Here is a 24377-nt window from a genome sequence, read left to right as displayed (position 1 = left end):
CGGTTTCCGAGTAGCTCTTGAAGTCAGTAGACAGTTCATAGCTCTCATCACTTTCATTCTCGTAGTCTGAATCCATTTTGACTAATAACGAGTATAAAACGAAAATTATGCGTACGTAATAGCATGAAAAATACGTGATGCGCTCTTTGCGAACCCCAAAAGTACTCTTGCCTGTGCGGTAGATTCCCACCAGAGTGAAAGTTGACCTTGAAACATTTACATTATTCTAGGAATTGCAAGAAAAAAGACTAAACATATCCCCATATGGATATACATGTCCTACCGCGATGAAAAATAAACTACAGGGGCCTACACCACTTTTACACAGTGCGTTAATGTCCCCTATATGAATATCCATATTATGTGGATATCGTGGTAAATTTTGCCACATCTAAAAATATCCATACGTGGATACGATGGAGTGGAAGAGGTTAACGTTTTATAGGGTGATCAGTTCAGAACAAGACATGGTTCTCTTACAAGATGACCTGAATAGATTGTCTGAATGGTTTGTTGGTAATAGTTTGGCTTTGAATGTGGGGAAATGCAGTTACATTAGCTTCTACAAAAGAAACTAGATTTTTTCAATTTTGACTTAAAAATCGTCAAATTTTTCAAAAATCATCTCTCATAACTTCTTTATTTTTTATATGTTGACTAAGTGTTATTCTTTAAGATTTGTTCTATTTTCGACTAGGAATCCAATGCTAAAAGAAAAGTTTTCGTATTCCCACTGGTTTTCGAGAAAATGAGGAAAAACTGTTTAGAGGTTTTTTAACAGGTAATTTCCTTGGATACTATTGATAATGTTAATCTTAGGTACACTGTATCTTTTTTGATGAACAATTGAATTTTAACCCATTAACGCCTAGTAAATTTGTTGCGAGCGTGTCATATCACCAATCACAGTGTGCAAAAACCACGCGTTCGCTTAGTTTCCGTAAAAACGCCGAACTGTGTGTGTTTAGTGCGGTTAAATTTGATAGTTATTGAAACATCGTAAAAATATGGATATACAACTCGAGTGAGTATAATTTATTTTTTTTGTGTAATAGTGGGGGATATTTTGTTACACTGTGATGCTCAGAATGGCTTATCGTTGGCCAAATTTGGAATAAAATCTATTGATAAGTTAGTGAGTTACAAGGGCGTAAACTTGTATGTTACCATATGGCAACATAAGGCGTTTGCACTAAGTGATTTCAAATAATTACAGATATGGCTTTTCACTTGCGGAAGCGCTTGATATGGTGTATAACGATGATTTTGACGGCGATATTTACATTGAGCCACCAGAACCCAATGTAGACACAGATGAGGACTCAGCAGACGAGGCCGATGGCGGGCAATAAGCCAACTTTATATCGTAATTTGTTATTTTTTGATCATTTTTTTTCGTAGGCTAGTTGACAATTATTTGACAGCTCGACAGTTGCGAGCCCCGGCCGAAATAAGATTATACAATAACGAGACATTGGGTACCCAATATGAGGTTGAATGTAATGCAAATATAGCAGATCAGGAAACAAATACTGTGCCTACTCTGGTTCTTGTGCAGGAATACACAACTTGGCTAAAAGATAGGCGAAACCAGTCTAAATCATTTATATCTCAGTGGGAAAAAGGAGCAAACTATGCAGTTGTACCGCCAAAATATTTTCCGCCACCAGATTATTCCAGATTTGAGCAAATGTCCGTAATTCAAATTTTCGAAGAGTTTATAGATGATGAATTTATAAAACATTTGGTGGCGGAAACTCGCAGGTATGCATTATTTTTAAACTGTCCATACCCTAATATTACACCAGATGAAATTCGTTGCTTCATAGCAATATTATTTGTGAGCGGCTAAAATAATTTGCCATCTAAAAGGCAATAAATAGCTGTATCTCAAGCAATGCGCCGTGATCGATTTTTACAGATCACTCGGTTTCTTCATTGCTCTGATAATACAAAACTAGACAAAAATTATAAGTTTTACAAGATTCGGCCTGTCATAGAAATGTTAAAAAAAAACTGTTTGAAAAATTTCGTTCCGGAACAAAATTTGGCTTATGATGAGAGTATGGTTCGATATTTCGGGCGACATAGCTGCAAGCAATTTATTCGTGGAAAACCCATTAGATTTCGGTATAAAATTTGGAGCCTAAATACTACAGATGGCTATTTGGTGAATTTTGATGTTTATCAAGGTAAAAGTCCCAAATCTAATGCGGACAACGCTGCAAGCCCTTTGGTAGTAATGTTAGATGAATTGCCGCCAGAAAAAAAGGATTTGCGATATGAACTTTATATGGATAATTTGTTTTCAAACCCAGCGCTTTACTCATATTTGCAATTTCGTGGTTATTCTGCAACTGGAACAATTCGTGAAAACCGAATGCCAAGCACTCTTTACAGTAGAAGGGCATAGATCTCTTACTTAACACCACTGCCCTGTTTTCAGTAGCACTTAAATCACTTCAGCTTTGACAGACCATGCTTCTACAATGGTCGCAAGGGTAACCAAAAACCTCCCCATTTCTTTTAGGTTCTCTGCAAGTAACTGCAGCCTTACACTTAGTGCAAGAGCCAGACATTGCGATATCACCACTAAGGCAAGTGGAAAACGCCACTTGATCATGGGAGGAAAAACTGCGTCGATATTGCAGTCCAACACTCCTTAAGGTTTAATGCACAGAGAAAAATAAAAATTAAAAATTATGTGGTTAGATGCACTCTTGATGAATGACACTGGTTTGTTTTATGTTATTGTTGTAGGTTATGAAAAACCGGCAAGCCGTTCGCTAATAAAAATCGGCATATATTATCAGTTGTTACTTGTTCTGCATTACCAGAGCCACAAACACTTCCAGGGCTTCACCAAAATATTCTCGATTCTATCACCAACTTTTCCGTTTTTTTTTTAATAGCAAGACGTATAAGAAACTGGACTCGCGCGAGCATTTGACGTGACGCACACTCTTTTAGATATACCAATTGTCCCATTTAAATTAAAAAACTTAGTGTCACTTTCTGTTAAACCGGATCATTGTCAATGACAGGAGGATTATTATCAATAACATTTGATCATTGTCATTGAAAATAAAATGTTTTGTTTCTTCTTAGGTAATTTTGCATCGTTAGTTGTTCAGATTTTGAGAGTATATTATTACTACTAGTAAAACGGTTTAATTATAAGATTAAGTCTGATAATTATTGTTAATTAGTAATTTGTGGTTAGGCAGTCTAGCTTTTACTTGTTTTTCAGAAATCATTTTTTGTAATGAGGTTAATCCCGGGTATTGATTAAATAAATGTTTGATACCACTAGCCGTTTTATTAAAATTCAATGGTACAATCAGTTAACAGTACCGTCAACGGTTCTCTCAAAACAACAACTTTCATACCAAATAAATTTGAAAAAATCCTCCGCCCACAAGCATCTCCTCGACCTTTTAGCACTAAATCAATGAAAACATCGCTTCCTCCTTCCTTTCATTTCCAACTTGCCGAACTTGGGGCTTTGGGTCTTAAATCACTTAAACTCTTTTTAGTTACGCGGGCGTTTTAACAGATTTCCTGTTTTTCTAGCGTAAACACTCTTGTTTGCCTTAAGCATTTGATCCTTCGGGGATTTACATGTCACCGTTTGAAGTGTAACTATTTCGGATATTTATCTATATAATGGGCCGTTTAAGTATAGCGGATTTAACTTTAAGCCAACTACATACCTGCCAACTGGAATGGCAAAATAGAACAAGGCCAACATCTTGGACCGAATATCCCCCACAAAGAAATCACTTAAGATAGTCGGAGCTATGGTTGAATAGGAGGCCTCCCCGATCCCCACCATCGCTCTAAATAGCAAGAAAAACCAATAGTTCTAAAAAAAAACATAAATTAATTTGATTATGGGTAACATATTATAAGGGTTTACGGTCATAAAAGATCCACATAAGGTGGTGAGACTCCAGAGGGTGACCCCGAATGCCATAAGCCACTTTCGGCTGTACCGGTCCCCCAAGTAGCCGAAGATGGGGCCGAATATCATGTAGAAGACGATGAAGGCGGTCTGGAGGAGCCCCGCCAGGTCGTTGTTTACCCCCTTTTTGCCGTTTATTGTTAGATCCGCTTGGATGTCTTCCAAGACACCTGAAAATAAAAAAACAATTATCATTGCATTATGGTATTAAATGCATAATTATATAAAAATTAATTTGTCCGCAATGGGATCTGAACCAGGGATGCCCGTGTTAGATACCACTAAGTCATGAGATTCGTTTACTAAATACTATCCAAATTAAGAGTGGATGAGGAAAATATGGATGAGTGTCTTGCACCCAAGGGTTTGTTCTTCAAAAATTAAATATTAGATATACGTCTAAGGCACCTCCTTGCAAGCATTCAATAAATTTCTGATAAAAACGGCAGTGTTTCTTATCCTCTTCCTTGGATACTGGAGTATTTCCATTATTGTGGAAACATAGTTATAAGTCTGGAGACCGTGATAATATTGAGAGTTACAGAAATGTTTGCCTGCAGTCTATCATTCCGATCCGATAGTCTTATTTATAACCAATTGTATTTTTATCGTAAGGAGCAATTGATCAGTATGAATTGACCAGTATGTCTACTCTGACAAATTTGTTGGTTTTGCAGCGGAACTTGTCAAGTGTCTCCAGATCAAGTGGTGTGAGTGTAACCTCTGGAGTTCCCCAAGGGGGGCATTGTTCTCCTTTACTATCTACCATTTTCATAAAGTGCTTTAGGAACCGTTTCTTTTTGGTTTTTGCCGACGATGTCAAGTGTTATAGGGAAGTAGTTTCTTTTTCTGATCAAGTTTTATTACAGAGTGACCTAGATATGCTCAATCAATGGCGTATTGGCAATGAACTGTTTCTGAATGTGATTGTGAGTAAATGTAAGTTTATTAGTGTGACTCATTTTACTCATGTTTCTCTTCAGTCATGTAATATTATTAAGGTTCTGGGTGTATGGTTTGATGAGCACCTAAACTTTAACACACATATAACTAATCCGGTTCTTAACCACTCAAAAGTTTTAGGCTTTGTTTTGCGTCATTGCAGGGAATTTTCTGTTGGTACCTGTAAAAGGATATACATGTCTCATGTTGTGTCACAGTTGAATGCAGCAATGATACAGTCCCCTTTTTACAGAAATTGTTGTATTGACCTAGAAAGGGTCCAAAATAAATTAATTTGAGTTTGTTTCATCCAGAGATATATCAAATTTCGTCCCAGAATAAAACCCTGATTTAGGAATGATCAAATTTGCTTACTAATTTTTAGGACAAGACAGAAGTACGTAGGAAGTGAAGGTATTGATTGATATAATAATAATAATAATAATAATAGATATTGATATATAATAATAACTGTTTTTTTTTTATTCGGTCCTAACCTAAATGACTTATGAAATAAAATACGTAATAATGTCCACTTCAGCTAATTAAGTGTTCCTTTCTCAATGTTATTCAATTTAATAAATTGTCTTCACACTCCCCGGTGTGATAAAAAAAATTGGCTCTTTGTTAGGCGGTTTCTAGGTTTAAATGGGTCGTGGATTTAATTGAGCAATTGACGAAATTGACAACAATTTTCGGTTGGGGCCAACAGTAAGAGAGAAAAACAGGTTAAGATTTATATTTTTTCTTCTGGGAAGCCCAGTAGGAAACAATACATGGTTGGTACGTACCTAAGTAAGAGTACGAGTCCCGTAAAGTTAAAGGGACGATAAAATAAAACAACAACCTTATTGACAAAAATGGGAGTAGCTTCAGTATGACCCCAGTAGTATTTTTTGGTTTTGTCTAGAACACTTTTTAGTTGGATGGGTCTTTGTGCCTATAATTCCCCCCCATTATCCCATTCCCTAAATAGGGCTCAAACAACTACCTAATCACTATTAAGCGCCAACCCAAGGTTCCAATCCCTTTTTCCAATCCCACGTGATTATATAAAATTTATAAATAGACAAATACTTACCTATAGTAAGACACGACAGAAAATTACGATAATCGTACTAGTACAGTGGTCACTGCCGATAAGTTAACGTAAGTGACATTTGACAGTCTTTTTTATTTATGAATTAATGATTGGTATTTAGATATTTGATATTTCTGATTTGCGTGTGGAAATTTGTGTTTATGACCTAAAGAAGTGATGCAAATCCTACAGAATTTGGTTACTTAAGGCTTTAAATTTAAATTAATATCATATTTAATGGTCAACGGGATGGCTAGTCGCAAATAGAGTGTAGTTAGTGGTGTAATTGTGAATTATACGAAGGTAAGTAGCAAATCCTTTATAATTTTTAACATTTTGCCTTTTTTTACTTCATCCTCACTTTTTTATCAATAAAATGTTCAAACTCAACATTCTATGTAAAAATTAAAAAAAAAATCGGTTTTTAGGCGTCCCTTTAACTTTACCGGACCCGTAGCCTTTTTTGATCTCCTTTGGCTTAATAATTTAATGATACAATCAGATTTTTAGTATCATTCTGGTAGTTTTTCATAAGCTCAATTTTTTGTTAAAAATCATAATGCGCCCATCAACCTGGTATTAATTTTTAGCTACTTTTTGCTAATAGAAGAAAATTAATTTTTAAGGCCTCCCTGATTGATATCACCTGTCAATTGCTTTGACATATGTCACCGGTAACACTTGACAACTATAACAGTGTTGCCAGGGATCAGACTCCAAACAATTATCAAAAACAGCTGTCCTGATAAAAACATCCAATTAATTCCCCAATAAGGGGTAGATAGAATCTCTTTGGATTTATTTAGAGACGCTCCCCATCCAACTTGCAACCCCTTGATAAAAGACTCTGGATGAGATTGAGTTTCGGCGCCAGTGATGGGCATATTTTAAGATTGATGGCCATCCACCCCGTCTATGAGAGCTTTTAGGGCAGAAGATACAATTTTAGCCTTCTATGAATAACAATAGAATATATAGTTAGGAATGTCCATGTGGCAACTGACATTTCTAGATTTATATAATTTGCAGGCGACTAGCACGGACCTAACGTATCTCCGTCAAGATCAAAGTTATACGACTCGGAAATTGAAGAAACGCGGTGTTTTATGGCGCCCGTAAAACTCGACTCTTAATGCCTTTTTTAAGGGTTAAAAAACGCATAAACGCTCCTCATCGTCAAGTAGTTAATTGGATTTCTCTGTTTATAAATTCTTTCGCATGTGACATGCCAGATTGACAGCACAATAATTAACCATCATCCAATTTTACACCGAAATGAATGAATGAAGTGGCTCTTGTGCCGAGGTGACCGTTACAACTCTCTGACGTCACCCGAACGCGGGAATTTAATTAAAAACTTTTATATTATTAAAATCCCGAGTGAGGGAGAGTTTTAATGAAAACGTCAGAAACATGAACGTTTTAAATGGAGCCACCTACGGCACTAACTTGACAGCTGTCAGTTTATGAAACAGCCGACGTTGCCACACTTATCAGTACACGAAATCGTATGAAAATTTAATGGTGTTATAATAAAGCGAACTCGCCCCGGTGCGGTGGCCATAAACATCACCAAGCGACGCGTAATAAATCAATTGGCACGCGAAATGCGGTCGTAATCAATTTACAGTTAACAATTCATCATCATTGTTTTGAGTGTTCACCCCATTTGGCACCAATCAAAAGTGATTTGATTGATCTTAGTTTTATATGCAAGTTGATGAGTTTTTTACCAAACGGGTCAAACCATTTTGAAGTTATTGAGGAGTTTTTCAAGGTATTCAAAACATTTCGATTCTATCAAAATCCAGCTGAGAATTTTCAACAAAAAAAAAAAACCGAGTTTTGAGAAAGCTACCAGTGGTATCCTAATATGACGGCAACATTGCAATTAAATGTCAAGGCGGCTGGCGTGACAAGTGACATGTGTCAACGCACTTCAGAGGCGACACGACAACAGACGTATTGAACTGTCAAAATTTGTAAAGTAAAACACAAAAACACTATAAAGGATCTTATATGGTAATAATTTGTAAAATAAAACAGTTATTTCCTTTACTAATACGCACGTACTTAGAATTCTTACTTTCGTTATAAATTACGAAACGGTCACGACGTATCGCAACAATGGCTTATGTAAAAAAAGACGTCATGCGTGTAATAAATACCATTTTTTTTAAGTACGTTGCTGCAAGACATCAAAAGAATTTCCTGGTATTTATACATAATTTTTGACCTAATGACCTTCAAGACTTCACTACCTGGCCATAATACCTTTCACGGATATTGATAATCATTAATGCATTTCCGATGTCGCTTGGGACTGGTAGTAGGCGAGTTAATTCCCCCCCACCACAGCTGGATTGTTCATTATTTGTTTCTTTACTGGGACGTGGCCATCTTGGCAACAAACTCGTAAACAAGATGGCGTCCCACGCACGTACTGCCAACCCAAAATGCAACAAGAGTGCTTTGAACCCATAATAAGGAATTTTACGGCGCCCATACGCACACCGTGACGCTATCAAAAGCCTCATTAAAGGCTTGTAACATTCCTGTTAGGCCTTAATGTCTTGTAAAACTGTTGAGGTAGATATTCTATAACAGTTTTATAAATCATAAGATTAAGAAGAAAACATGCGGCAACGTTGTGACGCAAGCGCACATTAGCAGGAAGGCTGTCACAAATGACAGTTGTGAAGAGTGCCCCTATTGCAATAATAGAATTTAAACTGGAAAAAACCGGTTTGGCATTCGGTTTACACTCCCCCGCAGAACCTTTTAAAACATCCGTCGTCGTCGACCGCAAGTCGGCGAAAATAAAAAATTGAAAAAAAAATCAAAATTTTGAAAAATTAATTATTTTTGTTCAGGATGATTTTATTTAATGAAAATTCCAAAAACTGTCTATAACTCATCAACTACTTGACTTAGACTTTTGAAAATTCGTATGCAGATTCTCCATTTAAATTGATCAGACACGTGTTCGAGCGTTTTTTGAAAAAAAATCAAAATTTTGAAAAATTAATTATCTTTGTTCAGGATGATTTTATTTAATGAAAATTCCAAAAACTGTCCATAACTCATAAACTACTTGACTTACACTTTTGAAAATTGGTATGCAGATTCTCCATTTAAATTGATTAGACACGTGTTCGAGCGTTTTTTGAAAAAAAATCAAAATTTTGAAAAATTAATTATTTTTGTTCAGGATGATTTTATTTAATGAAAATTCCAAAAACTGTCTATAACTCGTAAACTACTTGACTTACACTTTTGAAAATTCGTATGCAGATTCTCCATTTAAATTAATCAGACACGTGTTCGAGCGTTTTTTGAAAAAAAATCAAAATTTTGAAAAATTAATTATTTTTGTTCAGGATGATTTTATTTAATGAAAATTCCAAAAACTGTCTATAACTCGTAAACTACTTGACTTACACTTTTGAAAATTCGTATGCAGATTCTCCATTTAAATTGATCAGACACGTGTTCGAGCGTTTTTTGAAAAAAAATCAAAATTTTGAAAAATTAATTATTTTTGTTCAGGATGATTTTATTTAATGAAAATTCCAAAAACTGTCTATAACTCGTAAACTACTTGACTTACACTTTTGAAAATTCGTATGCAGATTCTCCATTTAAATTGATCAGACACGTGTTCGAGCGTTTTTTGAAAAAAAATCAAAATTTTGAAAAATTAATTATTTTTGTTCAGGATGGTTTTATTTAATGAAAATTCCAAAAACTGTCCATAACTCATAAGCTACTTGACTTACACTTTTGAAAATTCGTATGCAGATTCTCCATTTAAATTGATCAGACACGTGTTCGAGCGTTTTTTGAAAAAAAATCAAAATTTTGAAAAATTTATTATTTTTGTTCAGTATGATTTTATTTAATGAAAATTCCAAAAACTGTCCATAACTCATAAACTACTTGACTTACACTTTTGAAAATTCGTATGCAGATTCTCCATTTAAATTGATCAGACACGTGTTCGAGCGTTTTTTGAAAAAAAATCAAAATTTTGAAAAATTAATTATTTTTGTTCAAGATGATTTTATTTAATGAAAATTCCAAAAACTGTCCATAACTCATAAGCTACTTGACTTACACTTTTGAAAATTCGTATGCAGATTCTCCATTTAAATTGATCAGACACGTGTTCGAGCGTTTTTTGAAAAAAAATCAAAATTTTGAAAAATTAATTATTTTTGTTCAGAATGATTTTATTTAATGAAAATTCCAAAAACTGTCCATAACTCATAAGCTACTTGACTTACACTTTTGAAAATTCGTATGCAGATTCTCCATTTAAATTGATCGGACACGTGTTCGAGCGTTTTTTGAAAAAAAATCAAAATTTTGAAAAATTAATTATTTTTGTTCAGGATGATTTTATTTAATGAAAATTCCAAAAACCGTCTATAATTCATAAACTACTTGAAGGCGTGAAGAAAGAAAAAAAATAAAAGACCGAAAAAAAAACAACCGTTTACGTGTGGATGCTTTTACGCGAATAGACTCTCCGAAAGAGAGGGAAAGCAGATGTTTGTTTTAAGAGAGGCACCACTGGGGAGCCCTTCCGATTGCTTTCTTTCAGAAGCAAAATAAAACCCTCTCTGGCGTATATAAAACGTGAAGGACGTTCTGTTGATTGCACAACCATTATAGGAAAACCGTTTTACTGTCGCGAGACAAATACGTCATCACAGGCAACGGCCGTCACTTGCCAATGTTGCCGTCACTTTGCACACGTGATAATACAATACGTAACTTTTTTACGGGGTCATATATAAGGGATACGGTGCCATAAGAAAAAAGTGACCATCTGTCAAAATTTGACATTTCTCAAAAATTTTTTGACATCAAATTTTAAGAAAAACACAAAAGTTTTTTTGGCTACTTTTCACCTGACCCCTGTAGAGAAGGAGTCAATATATAGGGAAAGACCCCCTGTACATACGTAACAAAACCCTTTTTTTAACCTAACCTAAAATAGTCTAACTGGCTCTATCCTTCGTGTCAATAGTGTAAACTGCTTACATTCTCTAGATAAAGATGTTTATTTAAAACGCGATTTCGGAAAGCAAAATATTTTTAAAAAAATCCCAATGCCCGTTGTGGCCAAATTAGAGATACCCTCAAGCAGTTCCCAAGACGCACTTGAAATGCATTTATTCAAACGGGTGTAAATGGCGCGAACCGATTTGAATGTTAAAAAAAAAAAAACAGGAACCTGTAAACGGTGTTTATCGCTTCGCCAGATGTTGTCTCGCATCATTCCATTTGAGGAATCTCACGTTTTCTAGATGGAAAGTTATTTCCCCACGGAAATCGCTTCGCGAATAAAATTTGCCGAATGGAGGTTGTTCTCGGCCCTATTTGCCGCTTTTTTATCGCCGCCTTGGGTAAATAAGCCGCCCGAGCTTTTAGGCAAAACTGATCAAATATTTATGGAGTTATTCGGTCGAATGTTGCCACATAACCAAAGAAAAAAATCCTCACTGTTTCTTTTGAGGTTATGTATGCCACAGTTTGACATAGCTTAGCCGCTGTCACTCGTTGACCATAGTTCATATACTTATTACCCAACAGATGGCATCAGGAGTAAATTGCATTATTATTAAATTATTTAAAAGATTAAATCTGTATGAGTTGGCGCGAGGGTGCACATTAATAGCGCGATCGCGAATGTTCAGTTGGCTTCTCGCCATTGGTTCGGATACCTCAGGTGATTATTCCGATAACCGTATCCGGTTAAATGTTATTTTTTCGCTACATTTGGCGATAATATGCACTCGAGATTAAATTATGGATTACAATCTCGGAAGCTTTTTGCTTTGATAACAAAAGAGAGTTTAACGATTCGCTATGGCACCCTAAAGGATACACCCATAAGAGATATGCTGCATTGTCAAATTGACCCTTTAAAGTAATTTTTCTGCACGTTAAAAGGAACAAAAAAAATACTCCACGGCTCCCCATGTTATTCCGTCCGCATCAATCTTCCAATATAAATATTTAGATTAGAGGCATCGGGCATATATAAAAATGGCAAAACGGCGAACCCACTTTTGCGGCCCATTTACATTTTCCATTTGCATATTTTATTCGGTCCACTCGATTCTCGATGATACGATTGACGTACCCACCCATCTCCCTCTCCTGGCTCTCCCCGGATGCGTTAAATATTCATTAATGTGAATCAACCTTAATGTCTTAGTTGCGTTAACTGTCAGCTGTCAGTTTCATATGACGTATGCCATTTTAAACAATCATTCCCATGTGCACGCAGAAAACAAACAGTCAAGATAATTGACTCTTAACTGTAAGTAAACATCCTCATTTAGTATTATATACAAAAGTCTTAAGAACACCAAACAGGTTTTGACATTTAATGGCGTTTTATTCACAAGTTTTGACGTTTAATGGTGCTTAAAACGTGATAATTAATTTCTATTTAGTTGCGCCCAATGTTGCCATTACTTTCTATTCCCTCACGATTGACATGACATAATAATACATGAAAACAACATACATAATGATAAAACACTTCTTGCCGCAATAATATTAAGCGAGTTCTTATGCTAATGGGGCGACTAATTGCACGTATTTCGTTGACGTGCCGCATTTATCGACCTAAGCACGGTAAATTGCCGGTAATAATTAGCGTGCAAATAACCATAATAACGTCACGAGAAGAAGCCGAGTGCGGCCCAATTAAGTCGTCAAGGTGGACAGCGGGAGGTGTCGCGTGCGATTGCGCCTTAAAAGGTTTTGACAGGTGTCAATCAGGTTCGCAAACGTCTATTCTAGCCACTAAGAATGAAAAGTAAATGACCACTAGTAGGGGGCCGCCATTATATTAAGTGATTGTGTCTTTTTGATGTTGGTCACTCTGACGAATTTCAGTTGTGCCAGTTGTATGGTGATATTCACGTATTAAATGAGGTTGCAGACGATGTACCTACAAATCGCCAAAAACTAGGCAATCCGCTATACACACACGTCAAACGTCAACGTCATTACCGTTATTCAATATATTTTTATGTTGGCAACACCGAAAATGTTCAGAGTGACCAACATCAAAAGGACACAACCACTATTAAAATGGCGGCCGCTAGGGTATATTTATTAAGTTCGTGATTCTAGCCAAATTCGCTTCCGGTTAAAAGAGCAGCGGAACTACTATTACTACGTATGTGGGTATGTACGTCTATAATCCGACGATATTAAGATTATCCCCGGGACTTAATGTAACGCATCCCTCTCATTGTTAAATTTCAACCGTATGGCCCCGCGAGGCATTAAAATCCCGACGTAATAAACGACGGGGGGCTCTCATAATGGGGCCCCCTCGACATAATCTCCTTTACACACATGAACACACTTATTAAATTCGTGGTGGGGCGCCTCCGTGCATATATTAACCCTTTTTTAAATTATTAGTAGAGGGGGGGGGCCAAAAGACTTCAGTAGCGCAGAACCCAGGAGAAGAAAGTGATAAAAACATGCGTAGTTCCTGACCAGGATCTTCACACAGAGTGAGAATTCTGTTGGATAGTAAATATAAGGTAAACAGTAAGATCAATATTAAAGCCGCTAAAGGGATCTTTATCAATTTTACTATTACTAATGTTCAATGTATTAGGTAGGAACAAAACTGCTGAGTTTGAAATAGTGCTTAAAGATAATTTAATTTATATCTTTTGCATGAATGATCGATCAGTGGCTCACATCTGATGAACTTAACATTGGGGATTATCGGTTAGCTTGGGTAGGTCTCAAAAGTCTAATGAGGGTGGCCATAGTTGTATTCTCCTAGAGGACTTGCATATTCAGATTTTATTACATCCAAAGGTCCTTTAACCTCATTTATTGACACTGATGTATATCCCAGAGAGCTTTAATATACCATTTCATATTGTTAACAGTAAAAGACCCCTGGATGGAATAAATTTCTTCTACACTCTAACCTACTATACCTGACAGTAAATTTCAGTAAACTTCACTTAAAGCAAAAATTAATAATATTTTTAGAAACTTGTTTGATGGATTGGAGTATCCAACTCGGCTTGATCACTTCCATCTTTAAGAGTGCTCAGTAGTATCTCAATAGATCACTCGGAATTACAGAACAGGGTTTGTTTGTCTGGTAGTTTAACCTCAAACTTGAGGAGTGGAATTTTTATTTATGATTGATATTGATGGAAAGTTTGAAGTCCGTTCTGAAAACCTGAACCAGAGAAAGGGCCAAAGTTAACCACGAAAGAAAGATGCACTTGTGCTCTCTCAATATTATTGCATCATTGCAAAGGAAGTTGCTTGAATGATCAGTTTATTGAGAAATCAATCAGCCATGTGGAAGATCATAAGGAGTACCTTGCCTAAATCTACCTAGTCACTTCTCTTTAAAATTAAATGTAAAAATGACTTCGACAACTAGTTTGCCACTGTACCTAAATACACTGTAAATGTACAACCTCGACACACTTTAGTGAATACCCAAATCGAGCAAATCATTTCCCTAAACAAACTTGCAAATATCTTCAAAAAACCAGGGTCACCAGATCAAATCAATCAATCACCACAACAAGACAACACCCCTTTTGCATTAATCTGCCAAGCATTCGAGAGCCGCGGTTCAGAACCCTGTTTGGTTAGTTGGATAGAGGCCATGCTCTCGAAACGTCCTGATAAATCTTTTAAACAATGCTGGCCTATACACACAGGCCTACGCTGATGATCTGATAATCCTTTGCCCAGGGAAAGACGCCGTCTCAATGCGGGGCCCTATGATGAGAGCCCTGCCTATGGTGGACATATGGTGCCTCTCGGGGGGTCTCAGGATTAACCCCAAAAAAGCAGAGCTCCTACTATTCACGAGGAGACGTAACTTTGGCACGCCCCCTGTTATATCTCTAGGTGGCGTGCAGCTGCATTACTCCAAGACAGTTCGATTTATGGGAATCAAGGCACGATCATGCAGACACCAGAATAAAGAAGGCCATCTGCGCGCTATGGGCCTGCAGGCCGGCTTTCGGCAATACGGAGCTATCGTTTGAGTATCAACTAGAGTGCTTGAGACTCTGCTGAGCCTTCCGCCTCTGGACCTCGTTGTGCAATTCGAGGCAATGAGGACTGCGTACAGGCTATACGTCCTCGACGAACTAATACGTGCTGACGAGACCGGTCACGCAAAAATTTGGCAACGGGCCATACAGGAATGTCCTCTCCTTCTGATGGACAGTGACTGTGGACTGCGAGGGATTCGTGACGCACATTGCAGGCAGAGAGGAGTGGCAGCATTCCAACAGACCTGCATTGCTAAATAGGGGGACCGTCTGGTACACAGATGGCTCCAGAATGAATAACAGAGCTGGATCAGGGCTTATTGGTGGGATCCCACATACCAGTAGGGCATAGTCGCTGGGGGAGCACGCCATTATCTTCCAGGCCGAAGTTATTCGCTGTATTAAGATGCGGACAGAAAATCCTAAGCTGCAGGCAGCAGACTCAGACAGCAGAGCTGCCATTAAGGCTATCACGGCCGCAAAGGTAAGCTCCAAGCTTGTACTAGAGTGCATAAAAGTCCTGAAAAAACTGGTACAGGTTGGATGCAGGTAATGAGGAAGCGGACTCTCTTGCCAGACAGGGATCCGCGAATGTGCCGATGGGGCCGGAACCCATAGTTGGTATCACCAAATGCGTTGCGGTCGCGTCAATGAAGGGTCTGCTGGACAAGTGGATCCACCGAAGATGGACCGAGTCCCCTGGTATGAGACAGGCTAAAACGCACATAGGTGGGCCCTCTGCCTGTCCCACCAAAAACCTACTACGCCTAAAAAGACGCGAAATTCGGCTAGTGACAGGTCTTTTAACCGGTCACTGGCACTTGAGAAGCCATCTCCATACTATCGGTATTGCGGACAACCCGGAATGCCGATGGTGCAGTGAGGAGGATGAAACCGTTGTCCATGTAGTCGGGGAGTGCCCAGGTTCAAATACTTGGGTAACACTTTTAGTGTACCGAGCGACTTAAGTCCTTCAGACCAGAGAGCCTTATCGGTTTTTTTAAGGCCGTTGGGCTCTGGTAACCCCCGGTGGGGCATGACGGGTCCATCAGGGGACCTAAATGCACAACTGCCTTGGCAGCCCACTGTTTCATCAATTCAATCACCACAAAAATTTAAGGTTTTGGACATGCATCACATTTGGACCTGACCGAAGCCTTTGACTGTGTCTCATAGAATTTTGATCAGAAAACTTATTTCTTAATGTTTCCACTCAGATTGAAAGCCTTTTATTGCAAAGTTTTAAATCCTAGTAATAGACTTAAGGTGCAGCTTGACCTTGACTGGCTTATTGCATGTCATAACATTAACTGTATAGACCAAAATATTGGGAAATGTCATTCTATGGTATCTCCCTGGGTTATATTTATTCTATTAAAGGTACTCCTTTGGAAGTTTTCACTAGTGTGAAGGATTAGACTCACAGATCAATTTTTCTTCTCATGTTATGCCTGCTGTGTCCAAGTCTTTACAAATGTTCTTCATCATGAGATGCACCAGATATTTTCAAGATATAAATTCCACAAAACTTCGTTAATGTAGTTATAGGTTCGTCCTCACCTTGTATAGTTGTGTATGGTTAATACATTAAAACAACGTTAAGAGCAACGTTCCTTTACCTATACTTTATGAAGAATTTGAAAGTGAATTACATCTTCTTAGTCTTTAAAGACACACCATGATTTAACCGTCTTCTACTATGACGTTCTCAACTCCAAAGATTCATCTTCTTATCTACTCGACCAAATTGGACTTCATGTTCCTGGTAATAAATTGACCAGACAAACAGCTTCTTTTTACGTAACCTCTCACAAAACAAATTATGGATGAGGTTCTTTTATCATTAGGGTCACCAAACTAGCTAACCACAAAATCAGTTTTTGATGCAATTTAATATGAGGAGTCTTGTGAGGGTCTTGAATGTGAATTATAATGTAACTTTTACTTAATATTGCTTGTGTTACTATTGTTCTAAAATGTTAGATTAATTTACTTTTATTTTATTATGTATTGGGCTTACTGTCCGTTAATAAATAGATAGTGTTCTGATGACTGTTCAGATTCTTACCTCTCTGCAAGGGGGCCAATATGTATCCCGCAAACAACAAAACTTTTAGGAGGCATTGATTGGTACGCCTGGGTGTAGCTGAAGGATCTGACGTAGGTCCAATTTCTTTCTTCATCACACTCAGAAGTGAAGAGATGCTTTTTGGCAAATAAACTTTGTCTTAATAAAACGAAAACTCAATCTCTCTATCAATTTCAGCCTTATAATATCCCAAATATTGCCAATAGTTTCTCTTTCCTTGATGGAGACCAACATGTCCGAGAGCTGAGTAAAAAGTTGTCAAAATCAATTTTTCTTATTCAGAGTTGTGTCTCTGTAAAGTCCTTACTTACAGCCCATCATCATCTTTGGCTTACAGAGGAAATGTGTCCAAATTCTGAAATACAGGGATGAATGCTGTCGGATTGTTGCCCTATTTTTTCATACTAGGGTATCTTACACTATGTAAGGATAGACCCTAATCATTTTTCTATCCAGTCTAACCCCACCCATAGCCATGTGAGAGAACTGACGTAGCAACATTTTTTTAGGTTAGGATATTTCTTTGACGTACATGTCATTTCAAAGTTAACTTGTCAAAGTGAAATGGTTTTGCCCTTGTCATTACTGTCACTTGTCATTTATAAATCACGTGACTACTTTGAGGTTATTTTTCTGCCTTAATTTAAATTTCTTACATTCGTTACGCCCCTGACGTAACTAAAAGGCTCACGTATAATGAGATAAGGCATAATATACGCCCACCTTAAGGGGTATTAACAACCTAAAAGAAGCAGAAGAACGAGCCGGTGAGCTAAAAGCCAATAAATCTCCAGCGAGAAGATCTAAAGTTTAGGCACGTATATAGAGAAACCGGAATAAGGAACGTTTTTATTGCCTTCGAAAATCCGACTTTGTTGCGCGCCGATTTAAAAATTTAATTCAAACCTACAACGTCATTTCTCAAGCGCTTGTTTACATCCCATATTTATCGCGTGATAGACAAGGATGCTGCTTTTAATTCGTTATTTTTTGCTAATTGTTTGCGCAACAACAACAACAGCACCGAAAGAAAGCGTGTTTATTTAAAATGTACCAAGTAATATAAACCAATAAATTATCGTTCGGCGCAGGTCAAAAGGTCAAGTTCAAGGCTACTCAGTGCGCAAGACGACCCCTCGTGGAGTTTTCCTTCAACCATATGGCATAAATATAATGAATTCATTGATAATACCGTAGATGCCGCTGAATCTGATAACTTGTCATTTCTGTCACGTGACCTGTTTAGGAAGTTTCTTTGACGTTTGACACTGTAAACGTCTAAAAACGGTCAAATATTCACATAAGGTCCATCGCGTTATCTCTCTCAAGAGAGATAGAAGGCCGCATGTGTCAAAGGGCACCGTAAATTACGAAAGGGATGACACCCCCTCCCTCCGTGATTGTGCTTGCAAAATATATGACGACCCCAAAGGAAAACAAACAAAACGCTAAAACGGATAGTCATCGTCGGGTGGGGGCAAAATTGCCTTTTTTCCTTTGAATAAATAAGAGGGAATTTAAAACCGAGAGAGCAGTTTTTAATGCGGCCTACGATGGCACCCCTATGACGTCATAGCGGCCAAATTTTAATAGTGGCGCCCTCTCGAGAAATAATCGAGTTTGATTACAATGGTGATCAATTCGTTTAACAACAGACTAATCAATTATGAGGCACGCGCGTGACGCAGGTCGACGCCTTTTACTGCCTCAGTCAACAAAATAGAGATAAAAAATTAGTTGATGATGTGTAAGATAAGGACAGACGGAGTATCGAGGAGTGAATATATATCGGTGTACCTATTGACAGACACAAACACCCTCTGGGACCCTAAAAATGAGGGTAGCTTGATAGAAATAAACTACATCATAGAAAAAAACCGAGCGACTTCACCTTCTTTTTTTTTTTTAATTTTAAAATGGCATTGGATGATAAACTAGGCCAAGTTCAACTTATATAATACTAAATCATTAGTTGGAACCGGTCCACCTACATAATTTGCTCGCTCCCGTTGTTATTATATGGAACTTCGATTTTTGTTTCTTTTTATTGGCAACTCTGGGCAATACGGCGACAACATGGCGCATCAGATTTTTTTAGGTTAGTTGACAGACAAATGGTCGCCGTATTACCTAATTTTGATCAAACGTCATTTGTCATTGCAAATTTTGACATTTAATCGACCGGAGTCTCACAGGCATCTTGATTTTTAATTTAACGGCACTCGAGAGAGTAACACTGACAGATAACCGATACACTAAACTTCATTTGTCATCGAGACAGTTTTGACAAATGACCAATGCATTAAACGTCATATGTCACGAGAGAGTAACATGGACGGATAGCCAATGTGTGATGCATCAATCAATAGCGTAGCACTAGTAGTTAGTATATAGCCCATCACTACTCGGAATGACAGCATTGACGTTTACTATTACACTATTGTTAGCCATTTTATTATTTAAATTCTGACATAAAGTCGAAGATTCAGTGGAAATTTAATTTTTAAATTAAGGGCACTCGAGAGAGTAACATGGACAGAGAGCCAATGTGTAGTGTATCAATCAATAACCCAGTACTAGTAGTTAGTATATAGCCCATCACTACTCGGAATGACAGCATTGACTTGGACGTTTCCTATGACACTATTGTTAGCACGTCGTTTGTCACTGCCAACTTTGACATTATTGAAACAATTTTGACAGATGGCCAATAATTTAAACGTCATTTATCATTGTCGTAATATAATTATAACGTCATTAATTTTTTAATTTAAATTCTGACATAGAGTTTCAGTGACAACTTAATTTTTAAATTAACGGCACTCGAGAGAGTAACATGGACAGACAGCCGATGCAGTAAACGTCATTTGTCATTAAGATTATTTTGACAGATGACCAATGCATTAAACGTCGTATGTCATTGCCAATTTTGACATTTAAAAGCGTTTATATTTTTAAAATAATTTCATACTTTTAATTGTGACATTTAATGGAATCGAGTTTCAATGGCAACTTGATTTTAAATTAAAGGCACTCGAGAGAGCGACATTGACAGATACCCGATGCATTAAACGTCACTCATTATTGAAATAATTTTGACAGGCGACCAATGCATCAAACGTCATTTGTCATTGCCGACTTTGACATTTAAATGACGTTTATTAATTTCAAATTTTAAATTGTGACGTATATCGGAGTTTGAATGGCAACTTGATTTTTAAATTAACGGCACTCGAGAGAGTAACATGGACAGATAGCCGATGCAGTAAACGTCATTTGTCATTAAGATTATTTTGACAGATGACCAATGCATTAAACGTCGTATGTCATTGCCAATTTTGACATTTAAAAGCGTTTATATTTTTAAAATAATTTTATACTTTTAATTGTGACATTTAATGGAATCGAGTTTCAATGGGAACTTGATTTAAAATTAAAAGCACTCCGGAGAGCGACATTGACAGATACCCGATGCATTAAACGTCACTCATTATTGAAATAATTTTGACAGATGACCAATGCATCAAACCTCATTTGTCATTGCCAACTTTGACATTTAAGTGACGTTTATTAATTTCAAATTTTAAATTGTGACATATATCGGATTTCATCACTCGAGAGAGCGACATTAAGCGTCCGTCAGTCATTATCGAAACAATTTTGACAGATGGCCAATAATCTAAACGTCATAAAATAATTATAACGTCACTAATTTTTTAATTTAAATTCTGACATAGAGTTTCAGTGACAACTTAATTTTTAAATTAACGGCACTCGAGAGAGTAACATGGACAGACAGCCGATGCAATAAACGTCATTTGTCATTAAGATTATTTTGACAGATGACCAATGCATTAAACGTCGTATGTCATTGTCAATTTTGACATTTAAAAGCGTTAATTTTTTTAAAATAATTTCATACTTTTATTTGTGACATTTAATGGAATCGAGTTTCAATAGGAACTTGATTTAAAATTCAAAGCACTCCGGAGAGCGACATTGACAGATACCCGATGCATTAAACGTCACTCATTATTGAAATAATTTTGACAGATGACCAATGCATCAAACCTCATTTGTCATTGCCAACTTTGACATTTAAGTGACGTTTATTAATTTCAAATTTTAAATTGTGACATATATCGGATTTCATCACTCGAGAGAGCGACATTAAGCGTCCGTCAGTCATTATCGAAACAATTTTGACAGATGGCCAATAATCTAAACGTCATAAAATAATTATAACGTCACTAATTTTTTAATTTAAATTCTGACATAGAGTTTCAGTGACAACTTAATTTTTAAATTAACGGCACTCGAGAGAGTAACATGGACAGATAGCCGATGCAGTAAACGTCATTTGTCATTAAGATTATTTTGACAGATGACCAATGCATTAAACGTCGTATGTCATTGTCAATTTTGACATTTAAAAGCGTTTATTTTTTTTAAATAATTTCATACTTTTAATTGTGACATTTAATGGAATCGAGTTTCAATGGCAACTTGATTTTAAATTAAAGGCACTCGAGAGAGCGACATTGACAGATACCCGATGCATTAAACGTCACTCATTATTGAAATAATTTTTGACAGATGACCAATGCATCAAACGTCATTTGTCATTGCCGACTTTGACATTTAAATGACGTTTATTAATTTCAAATTTTAAATTGTGACGTATATCGGAGTTTGGATGGCAACTTGATTTTTAAATTAAAGGCACTCGAGAGAGCGACATTAAGCGTCAGTCATTATCGAAACAATTTTGACAGATGGCCAATAATCTAAGCGTCATAAAATAATTATAACGTCATTAATTTTTTAATTTAAATTCTGACATAGTCACAGTTTCAGTGACAACTTAATTTTTAAATTAACGGCACTCGAGAGAGTAACATGGACAGACAGCCGATGCAATAAACGTCATTTGTCATTAAGATTATTTTGACAGATGACCAATGCATTAAACGTCGTATGTCATTGTCAATTTTGACATTTAAAAGCGTTAATTTTTTTAAAATAATTTCATACTTTTATTTGTGACATTTAATGGAATCGAGTTTCAATAGGAACTTGATTTAAAATTCAAAGCACTCCGGAGAGCGACATTGACAGATACCCGATGCATTAAACGTCACTCATTATTGAAATAATTTTGACAGATGACCAATGCATCAAACCTCATTTGTCATTGCCAACTTTGACATTTAAGTGACGTTTATTAATTTCAAATTTTAAATTGTGACATATATCGGATTTCATCACTCGAGAGAGCGACATTAAGCGTCCGTCAGTCATTATCGAAACAATTTTGACAGATGGCCAATAATCTAAACGTCATAAAATAATTATAACGTCACTAATTTTTTAATTTAAATTCTGACATAGAGTTTCAGTGACAACTTAATTTTTAAATTAACGGCACTCGAGAGAGTAACATGGACAGATAGCCGATGCAGTAAACGTCATTTGTCATTAAGATTATTTTGACAGATGACCAATGCATTAAACGTCGTATGTCATTGTCAATTTTGACATTTAAAAGCGTTTATTTTTTTTAAATAATTTCATACTTTTAATTGTGACATTTAATGGAATCGAGTTTCAATGGCAACTTGATTTTAAATTAAAGGCACTCGAGAGAGCGACATTGACAGATACCCGATGCATTAAACGTCACTCATTATTGAAATAATTTTGACAGATGACCAATGCATCAAACGTCATTTGTCATTGCCGACTTTGACATTTAAATGACGTTTATTAACTTCAAATTTTAAATTGTGACGTATATCGGAGTTTCAATGGCAACTTGATTTTTAAATTAACGGCACTCGAGAAAGCGACATTATGCGTCAGTCATTATCGAAACAATTTTGACAGATGGCCAATAATCTAAACGTCATAAAATAATTATAACGTCATTAATTTTTTAATTTAAATTCTGACTTGAGAGTTTCAATGGCAACTTGATTTTAAATTAACGGCACTCAAGAGAGTAACATGGACAGATAGCCAATGCAGTAAACGTCATTTGTCATTAAGATTATTTTGACAGATGACCAATGCATTAAACGTCGCATGTCATTGTCAATTTTGACATTTAAAAGCGTTTATTTTTTTAAAATGATTTCATACTTTTAATTGTGACATTTAATGGAATCGAGTTTCAATGGGAACTTGATTTAAAATTCAAAGCACTCCAGAGAGCGACATTGACAGATACCCGATGCATTAAACGTCACTCATTATTGAAATAATTTTTGACAGATGACCAATGCATCAAACGTCATTTGTCATTGCCAACTTTGACATTTAAATGACGTTTATTTTTTTTAATTTTAAATTGTGACGTATATCGGAGTTTCAATGGCAACTTGATTTTTAAATTAAAGGCACTCGAGAGAGCGACATTATGCGTCAGTCATTATCGAAACGGTTTTGACAGATGGCCAATAATCTAAACGTCATAAAATAATTATAACGTCATTAATTTTTTAATTTAAATTCTGACATAGTCACAGTTTCAGTGACAACTTAATTTTTAAATTAACGGCACTCGAGAGAGTAACATGGACAGACAGCCAATGCAATAAACGTCATTTGTCATTAAGATTATTTTGACAGATGGCCAATGCATCAAACGTCATTCGTCATTGAGACAGTTGATACTGCCAGATGGCATTGAGGATAGTGAGCCGTTGTCGGGGAAAAACCAAAAAAAAAAACCCAATTTATTTCCGAAATCCGGTTAAAAATAAACTAATGGGAACTTAACGAGATATCGTTGGTACGGCGAGTATATTGTTAAAAATATAAAAAAAGGCGAAGAATGTGCTGCACGCGTTTCGAATATTTCGGGTAAAAGCGGTTTATCGAGAAGAGAATTGGTTGGAGAACAAGACATAAGTTACGATAAATACCGGGGATTTTTACGGGTTATTTTTTTGTTGTTTAGTTGGCAATGGCCGGTGCAATATGCTGCCTGTAAGAAAGATATTATCCCGGTAACTATGCCAGACAAGATGGCCGCCACAGGCTATTGCCACCTCTCTTGTAATAATGATTTTTTCTTATTAAACATCTTTCTAGGTCAGAGTCTCCTTACAGGTAATTATTATAATTGCATCAATTAATTATATTGGGAATACATAAAATCAAGGTTATTAATATTTATTTAATTTGTTTTTATAAAAATTAAGTACTGTAAGTACTATA

The 24377-nt window shown here is 36.4% G+C and overlaps 1 protein-coding gene across 4 annotated transcripts in view; it reads right to left on the bottom strand.

Moving 5' to 3' along the window:
• The window catches only part of LOC126746930 (protein spinster), a 51726-nt gene that overhangs the window by 19197 nt on the left and 8152 nt on the right, over window positions 1-24377 (bottom strand). For all 4 annotated transcript variants that reach the window (XM_050455355.1, XM_050455354.1, XM_050455353.1 and 1 more), the window contains exons 2-3: window positions 3920-4134; window positions 3714-3865 (exon numbers count right to left, since the gene is read on the bottom strand). In XM_050455355.1, the coding sequence (XP_050311312.1) occupies window positions 3714-3865; window positions 3920-4134 (367 nt within the window). The remainder of the gene's footprint in view (window positions 1-3713; window positions 3866-3919; window positions 4135-24377) is intronic.

The sequence above is a fragment of the Anthonomus grandis genome, chromosome 18, assembly GCF_022605725.1.
Source record: "Anthonomus grandis grandis chromosome 18, icAntGran1.3, whole genome shotgun sequence".
In the NCBI taxonomy this organism is placed as follows: Eukaryota; Metazoa; Arthropoda; class Insecta; order Coleoptera; family Curculionidae; genus Anthonomus; species Anthonomus grandis.
Note: the sequence above shows the minus strand (reverse complement) of the source record. Positions and strands in the feature narration are given on the sequence as shown.